Source organism: Clytia hemisphaerica, unplaced genomic scaffold, assembly GCF_902728285.1.
Source record: "Clytia hemisphaerica strain Z4C2 unplaced genomic scaffold, Clytia hemisphaerica genome assembly, whole genome shotgun sequence".
Taxonomy (NCBI): domain Eukaryota; kingdom Metazoa; phylum Cnidaria; class Hydrozoa; order Leptothecata; family Clytiidae; genus Clytia; species Clytia hemisphaerica.
In genome coordinates this window covers 1-8,771 of record NW_027104187.1, presented here as the reverse complement: position 1 = coordinate 8,771, position 8,771 = coordinate 1, and the positions used below count along the sequence as shown (strand labels likewise).

The window sequence follows — 8,771 nt, the reverse complement described above, 5'->3', positions numbered from 1 at the left end:
AACAATATTGAGCTCTTCAAGAAAAAAAATTGAACATAGGGGGGGGGTGGAGGATAAAACATTTTTTGGAAATTCACCCTAGGACATTGTAACTTTTGACCCCCCGGACAGGCATCGGTTGGACATTCAAAATTAACCTAAAACATTACCCCCGGACAAGGCAAATTTTGAAGATTTTTCACTATCCTTCTCCCCCCGGACACCTCAACCTTCCATGGACGGACATTTTCTGGAAGAGCCCATTCCCAACCGATGTAATAGACAAGAACACATAATTTCATCAGATATTTTCTTAGATTCTAATTTTTCTCCATATCAATAAAAATATAAAATTCATTCTGTACAATCATTTAATAAAAGGGAGTAAAAGGTTAAAATAAAAAGTTGATAAAATAGGGAAACGAAAAATAATAATTCATATCATAATTTAAAATGATAGATCATCGTATGCGTTGGAAGGGTATAGAGCACTCGATAGTCTCTCCTAAGAGCCAGGAGTCTAGGAATCTAGAATTTGTTCCCTCGTTTAAATTTCCAAGTTTGGAATCCATCGTCCTCATTCCCAATGCAACGTCATCCTAACTATCAATAAAATAGGGTCTATATTTTTTTGGATGTCAGCAGACTTTATTACTTGTCTTTAAATGGGCTTTTCCAGTATACGGTTTTTTTCTGGAAAAGCCTAATGAGTTTTGAGGGATGGGTTCCTCATCTATTTGTTTGTTTGATAAAAACAACACAAACGTATTCGCATTACAATTGCATACCACAATAGATTCAAAGGTTATCAACAGCATTTGATACAAAAAGAAGGATACCATTTGAAGTGAGTGTATAATTACACAATACACCTCATACTCGAACTATCAACCCTCCTTCTGCTGAAAAAGGAGCCAATTTCACCTAAACATTGAATATGACTTGCTTCGCCACCAGCATCATCACGGTGTAAAGGTGACATCGAAACCAGGAGAGTCAGTACCGACCGGTGATTTTGCATTTTGAAATTTCCTCAATAGTTCTAAGTTGAACATATTACTGCTATCTGAAGTATGCTTTTTTCGTGGAGGTGTGACCCAGCTACCAGGCCTATGGGTACAATAAAGCAAAATATTATGAGATTTCAGGGTTAGAGAAAAACTGTAATTTAGAAATGAAAAAAGTTTCAAAAATCTCAAAAAAGATACTCTGAAGACTTCAAGAAATCTAAAGGTTTTATTTTACTTATTCCAATGAAATTTGATGAAAATCGTCTCCGTGTGAACTTTCCAACCTTAAAACAATGAATGAAAATTGAAATAGCTTCGCTTACTTATTCCCAGAGATTTGCTTGAGTGCAGCACGACTGTCAGGATTTTTGATAGCATCCATGATTCTGGTGTAGCCTCCTTCTCCATTATCGTTGCTCGATGACGCAGATGTTTGGTGGTTGGTAGTCCGCGAAACACTCTTTAGTTTACGCTTTTGTGAAAGAATCTAAGAGAGAAAGGGTATACAGTGAAGTCTCTTTAACTTGAACCTCTAAAACTCAAATGTCTCCTTAAATCGAACAACTTTTCTCGTCCCTTCATTTTATAATGCCCCATATCAACTTCACCCCACAACTCGAAACTTCCTTAACTCGAACAAATTTGTGTTCCCCGAATAGGACATTGAGATTCCGATTCCACAGGATTACGTAGATCCTTTCAATACATTGCTATGAGGTCAAATACACCCTAAAGCACTTTGATTCGAATTTGAATCCAATTTTTCCGTGTTTAAATTCAAGCTGTATAAATATCAATAAGTGTTAGATGATTCCATCAAAGAGTGCTCGATGATCAGCACCAGAGCTTCTATAAGCTGTATCAATAGCAAGAAATCGCTATTAACATACCTTACTATCTGAGAGCGTCGATTCTCTATGATCCACCGACGCTGAATTGTTCAACAATTGTTCAACCTTTTTGTCTGTTGGTTTTGACAATGTTTTCGAAATCCTTGCTGATGGTAATGAGTGAGCCTGAGGCGGTGGTGGTGGTGGTGGTGGAGGAGGTGGTGGAACGCCCCTCGGTACAGTTAAAATACTTTGCTGAGAAGATGGAATAGGACCTCTTGTTTGAGCATCTCCGTTGGTGTGAGTATGAGGTAGTGGAAATCTTGAAGTAACACAGTTGTCGACATTGGGTTGTTCTTTGCTTTTCTTAACCATCGAAGAATATGTATTCGAATTCTCACTCGCGACACTTTCAAAGTCAAGTTTACTATTGATTGGAGAGATATGTTTTGTTTCTTTCTTGCCGTGGTTGACTTTTCGCCACCTTTTTTCGGCGATTCGTGCAGAAAAACGACGAGTTGAACCTTTCGCTTCTAAACAAACAAAAAAGAGAATATCTCAATAATCAACTGAGACTGAGTATTCAGTCTCCTTTCCCCTTTTATAAAAACAAGTGGCTGAAATTTGGACCAAACCAAAGAGCAAATTAAGGATAGACGATTAATAATACATTATAGTAGCAGTAGATGAAAAACCTCTTTTTAAACTTCGCTTAGTCGGAAGAACTTCGGAAATCTGCCAGGAAATAAGATTTGAGATGGTTACCTTGACAATAATTGAAGGATTTCACGATACTATCTTTCAAATCATTCAGTTGTTTCTTAGCTTGCTCCGGATCAACCGTTTCGGTTGACGAGCCTGTGTACCATTCAGTTAGCCTGGATCTCAAATACGATAAAAACCCAGCGTTGTCCAGTTCTTCTCGTTTGCGTTTGGCCATGATCTCATAATACACGGTTGGATTATATTGCAAATATTCTAACAGGTCTTTTAAGCCAGTTTCTGTGTTTCGACTGGCATTTTCTTCGTATTCAGCAAGACTGATTCTTGAACAGAATTTTGTTGGCATAGGCGATGGGGCATCAAACTCGTCCAAGCATTCTGTCATCTTGATATTGTGTTTTTTGTTTGTTTTTCTTTTTTACTAAAAGAAACAAATATTTAATATTAGTGAATTTTGGAAGTGGGACATACTATTAATTCTACTATGATGAAGATATAGTTTGACGAGCAAAAACATATTAGCACGAGGGCTAATACCGTATTGAACAGATACTATTTTAAGGAAACCTGTTTAAGTAATGTCGGGTAAAGTATTTTAATAACCAAACCTTGGCGTTTGAATTTCAGTGTGTTACTATGGGTGAAGACAGGTAAATAACTTAAATATATTTCGTTTCATTTATAGAAAAAAGAAAAAGATATAAGAATCAAGAACAAAAAAACAAAACCAAACAGAATTTTTATACAAAACTTGTATCTATTTGTTGTTAAAAATGAAAAATTTATGTTTTTTCTACTTCTTTTGTAGTTTAATAAAAAGTTCTTTCATTCATCATCTCCAACAATTAATGAAAATGATGACCATTATATATTACACATCAAATTTAATCAAAGATTACGTTTCCTGTATCCGCTCTGTGCACAACATGCCAATTTCTTGACTATGGCAATTTTGAACTTGAAAACTCGTTATTCTGCCACTGAGCCGAAGTGCTCAGAATTAAACAAACGAATTCGTCTGCTTTGTCTTATTCTTTCAATAAGTCACTAGCAGATGAACCTTTGCTCATTTTCAGGAGCTGATTCAAAAATCTTTCAATCCAACCAGTAAATTACAGCTCATCAGCTGTCCAGATACTGATTTATAGACGTATTAATTTACATGCCCTCCATTTGCTTGATAGAATCTAATAACCTCTTGGATTCTTGTCGGAAATTGATTGGCTGAGCACTCACAGCAGAACATTTCAATCTTTTCTCATCCTTTGAAGAAACAAAAAATTGGTGAAACAATGAATTAATGCACAATTAAAGTCAAGCAGAGAATCACTCTTAGTAAGCCCCATTCCCAAGGCCATTCTAAAATGACACTGTTAGTGACTTCTACAAACCTTGCTTAGGAATAAGTTGAAGGAGTTTTGTCGAATACACTCAGACTTGCTCAGTGGCTTAGACTGCCCATGTTTAAAAAAAAGCATCTCAAAAGCTACTTTAAAATAGAATCAAGTTGAAAGGGTAAAAAAGTATTTAACTTTTAAAAGTAAGAGCACACTTTAGAAATAAAAACATCAATTAAAAGCTTTGATGATCACTTCTAATGAGAAGAAGTTTCCTGAGAAGATTATTATAATTGCAAGCTTTTTTCCTACCATACAAAGCCTACTCTTTTCATTATCTTACCTGGTAGGTTTCCATTTTCGCACGGATTTTAAAGTTGTATATTTTGAAAGAGGCATCATCAAAGATTCTGTTGAATTCAACCTCGTCCTGGGAAAAAAAGATTTAAAATTACAGCAATACAACGATATACCAGAAATATGTCTACATAACATGTGCATGCAAATCATCTCAGCAGAAGATTTATCTGGTATCTGATAAGTGAACACACTGATGAAAAATTTCTACACAACACAATTACGAGCAATTCTTATTCTTCTCTTTACGAGCCCCCGAAAAGTATTCTTCTAAAAGTCTTAACTTTAGTCCTTAACTTCTAATGTTAGAGTTGGGAGAGGGTCGACAGAAAGTTGGCATTTAAAATCTTGCTTGAAAGGATTGAAAAAAGTCATTGCATTGACGTTACAAGAAGGTATTGCATTGACTTTAAGGCCGGTCTCTACTTGCGCGCGCTGCGATCGCTCTTCTTCGAGCAAAGCTTCCACGCTATTGGTCAAAAGAAAAATGAAGCAACTCCATTGGTGCGTATGACGTAACGATCGCGCGCTTGAAAAAAAAGTTGAAATACACAACTTTTTTCCAAGCGCGCGCCGTTTTCGACGTAATTTTCCAAGCAAAATGATGAGCCAAATTTCATAGCGCGCGCAAGTGGAGACCGGCCTTTAGACAGTCGACTTTCTGCCGATTTTCGTCAAAGACGAGGAAAGAAAAGGTAGAAAGTCAGTTGAGCTTGAGCTTACATCCTGTTGACATTTTCCGAGTTGTTCAGCTGTTGTTGCTAATATTGCTTCTGCACTCTCTTGGAAAGATGTGATCCATTGATTGCCTGAGAAGTCAGCAATGTTGGACTAAAGAAAAGAAAATGGAGGATTTTTCAAACTTATTTGATTGATTTACCATGCAAAGGCAGATTTTGTGCATATGTCTTCAGATTAAGGATTGAGTTTCCCGTACTGGGTACTATACCAACAAAAGGGTTTATACTGAAAATATTTGTTTTAATCAATGCAAAACACAGACGTAAATAATAAAATACCATACCGATAAAATGAGTCTGTATTTGAAGTCTGGTGTATTTTTATCGCACTTTTCACAGCGATATGAAGTTCCGTCTTCTTCTTCAATAACCTTTTTGTTACATTCAGCGCTTGGGCATGCCTTTGGTAAAGAAAATATTGAAGTGTCAAAACTACAAAAAAATTAAATCGAAACAAGCTAGATGCTGAATGGACCTACCTGATGATGAAAGTTAGATAGCAATGCAAGGAGAAAAATGAAAAAAAATCAGTCAGAAAACATAGCGTTTAGCGAAAATGCATAACGCAATAAATTCATCATTGATTGTTGATAAGGGGAGAGGGAAGGGTTGTAGGGAAAAAATTAATAGAAAGTTCTGGTCGCAAAAATCAGTTTTATTGACAATTGAATCATGCTTGATGGTGAGCATTGTTATCAATAATGTTTTTGTGTCAAAAACATAGAAATACAAGGAAAAAATCTAAGAAAATCTGAAAAAACGCGATTTCCGGCATTTTCAACCGGAAAAAAAAATTTCTCAAAAATCGAACTCAGCCTGTTTGGGCAATATTAAACGCATCTTAGAGCAAAAAATAGAAAAAACTATGATAAAACTCGAGGAAAATCCAAAAACAGTTTTTCGGATATTTCCGGCATTTCGGCGGAAAAAACTGTTTTCAAAATCGGGCTTCCGTCCCTTTTAGGTATTGTCTTTACATTAGTGTGCAAATTTCATAAAAATATAAGTACAGCTCGAGAATTCAAGAAATACCGTTTTTCCGGAGAAAAATCGCTTGTTTCTGGCGATTTAGAAGTTCGGCTTCAAACATCAGTTTTATCGACAAGAACCATGCTTGATCGTGGGTCATTGCTATTAATAATGTTTTGTGTGAAAAAAAAAACAAAACGACATATAAGGAAAAAGTCCGAAAATCTGCAAAAAAAACGGCGATTTCCGGCATATTTCCGGCATTTTCGGCCGAAAAGAATTTTTCTCAAAAATCGGACTCTGCCATGTTTTAGCCTTTAATACGCTTTTGAGCCAAAAATCTGAAAAAACTAATGATGAAAATCTCAAAAATGGGAAAAAAAAAAACGTTTTTTTTCCTATTTTCGGCATTTTCGGCCGGAAATGATTTTTTCGAAAATCGGGCTCCGTCACATTGGGCATTACCTTTTGCATCATGTGCCCAAAACATAATGAGCCAATCCTGAGAAAACTGGTAACAGACGGACGCCGAACGAACGGACGAACGGACGAACGAACGAACGAACGAACGAACGAACGAACGAACGGACGGACGGACGGACGGACATCGGTTAATTTATAGGACCTCTACCCCACCGGGGTAGGTCCAAAAATCTTGTAGACTAGATACTAAAAGCTGAATGAAAGTAAAAATCAAATACCTTATACATGCAATTTTCTTTCCTCATAAATACACAATGTGCTCGGACATTGAAATAATCAGCCTGAAATACAAAAGGAACTTTATGAATTCTTTTGTAGGGACAAATTTATCAGAAAAAGGGGCTCACATTTTGCAGGAAATTAGGAATAGTCCGAGCCTCAGTTCATAACAATGCTGAGCTTATTTTTATTCTCCTAAGTATAAAAACATAAGAACATCATAAACATCAAAATCGAAAATCATATTATATTTGCAGTTAATTCCAAAGTAGTAAAATAATTGACTGGAGTTGTAATTAAGCTCATCGAATTTAAAAAAATGTTATATTACCTTTTCGCCCATTCCAAGGTTTTCGTCTTTGATCTGACTGATGATTTTGAAACTTCCCCCAGACATTTGATTCCTTTGGCCGGAAAGGGAAGCAATGTCTTCATTGTTTCCACCATTGTCGTACCTAAAGCGGAAGGTAAAATTTAAAAGTTTTATTCATAAACCGTATGATGAGATGTCCTGAAATTTACACAAATAAGTGGATCAATTTTGACGTGTACTTAATTTGGTGGTCAGATTTTTTGCAGGTATTTATTTGACTGATGGCAGAGTTTGTATAATTAGGCGGTTCTTTAATTTTGCGTACCTAAAGCGTAAAAAGTTTGATTGCTTGATTCATTAGCCATATACTGGGATGCCCCAAATTTATACAAAAAAAAATTTTATCTGCTAGAGTCAAAAATTTTGGATTTCCTATGGGTCATTTAATCATCCATATCTGTGTAATCAAATTCTTACCATCCTCTCAGTTCGTGAGCTTCTGGTAGATCAGGATTTAAATTGAAGACACTACTCCCCAAAATTGATAAAGATCTTCCACCAAAATCTGATACTTTAGCTCCTTTGATAGCTATAACTGGATTCGCATTGACATATTCTTCGTATGTTTCGGCCTTAGAAGAAAGAATATTTTAGGTCAAATATAATGCCACCATTAAATTATGAATTGAAAATAGATAAATAAAATAAGTTGTCAGTACAATGACTTCAGAATTACTACCAGAAAAGATGTTAATTTTCCAGTCATGTCCTCAAAATTCAGAAATGGTTTGGTAAAATTGCTAAGTTCCAAAAGTATCCAAACATTTCTTCATCAAAAGCATGTATAACCTGAAAATCCTGATTCCCACACAGACAAATAAAATAGACAAGCTTTTCATATCAATAATACTGACCCAGGATCATTAAAGTTGGGGGTTTCAGTTGTGAATTAAGTTGGTACCATAATATTCCCATGAAGGTAGAATGCTACTTACATCTTTTCCCCATAATGTTGCACTGATAGAAGCTGTTTGATCGACAATTGTAATATCTCGTTTTGAAACCTGAAATTTTTTATATTTTAATATCATAGTATGGTATATATTATGTTTGAAATTTGAAAATTGATTCAGCGTCAATCTTACAGCAAACTGCTTCAAATCATAGGGGTTCACAACAAATTAGACTTTATCACACCCATCAACTCGTAGTATTGCGGTCAGCTTTTGATGAAATGTAGGAGTTTGCTTGGCTTGTTCTTAAGGTGGACTTGAGAAACACTGAGAAAATATTTTCCTTGTAAATTTATTACCAGTCCCCTCAAAGCTCGGGTTGATAGGTGTTATAATAATAAGGCATTATGAATAACAATGAAAATACCTTTAGTACATGTAATGAATGTAGGGAATTCAGAAGAAGCTTATTGATATATTTAAATGTATTTCAGAATACCTGTCTGTTTGTAGATTTGGTAGTGATCTGTGAAACATCTGCTGCACTCTTTACCACACCAACAATGTCTAGAAGCCAAATCAATACAGTTTAACATTATTATACTGCAATAGCATTGTCAATCCAGTCTTTCTTATATTTTTTTGAACTTTTTACACAGAGGCGCATTTGGATTCAGCTTGGATTAAATTGTTAAATACCCAATAACAGTTAAAATATTAATTTTATAATCCAATGCTTTAATTGATTTCTAAGTTAATTTCAAGACAAAACTAACCAAATTCTTCTAATTTTAAGACAGCATATTTGATGGTTTTTCTTACCAATCATAGCATCTTTATTGACTTGTTCAATATCTT

General features: G+C 35.3%; 2 protein-coding genes across 2 annotated transcripts; both read right to left on the bottom strand.

Annotated features, from left to right (window-relative positions):
- Window positions 1–274: 274 nt before the first annotated feature.
- LOC136814906 (arp2/3 complex-activating protein rickA-like) lies at window positions 275–2,978 on the bottom strand. Its single transcript, XM_067071329.1, has 4 exons — window positions 2,585–2,978; window positions 1,880–2,352; window positions 1,313–1,476; window positions 275–1,089 (listed from the first exon to the last, which is right to left on the bottom strand). Exons 1-4 carry the CDS (start codon window positions 2,925–2,927, stop codon window positions 942–944), a joined length of 1,128 nt encoding a protein of 375 aa, XP_066927430.1. The 5' UTR covers window positions 2,928–2,978; the 3' UTR covers window positions 275–941.
- Window positions 2,979–3,308: 330 nt separating this feature from the next.
- LOC136814905 (replication protein A 70 kDa DNA-binding subunit-like) lies at window positions 3,309–8,754 on the bottom strand (the record flags this gene model as incomplete). The annotated part of the gene is given in 10 exon segments (XM_067071328.1): window positions 3,309–3,805; window positions 4,223–4,309; window positions 4,960–5,067; window positions 5,261–5,377; window positions 6,647–6,709; window positions 6,979–7,102; window positions 7,438–7,592; window positions 7,956–8,024; window positions 8,413–8,480; window positions 8,736–8,754. Coding segments are annotated over 10 exon segments (915 nt in total), but the record flags the coding sequence as incomplete, so codon positions are not given.
- Between the last annotated feature and the right edge of the window lie 17 nt (window positions 8,755–8,771).

Coding starts and splice junctions, on each gene's coding strand:
- LOC136814906 (XM_067071329.1), bottom strand. CDS start 2,927: ATGACAGAATGCTTGGACGAGTTTGATGCCCCATCGCCTATGCCAACA. Junction 2,353..2,584: donor ATCCTTCAATTATTGTCAAG/GTAACCATCTCA, acceptor TTGTTTGTTTAG/AAGCGAAAGGTTCAACTCGT. Junction 1,090..1,312: donor AAGCAAATCTCTGGGAATAA/GTAAGCGAAGCT, acceptor TTGTACCCATAG/GCCTGGTAGCTGGGTCACAC.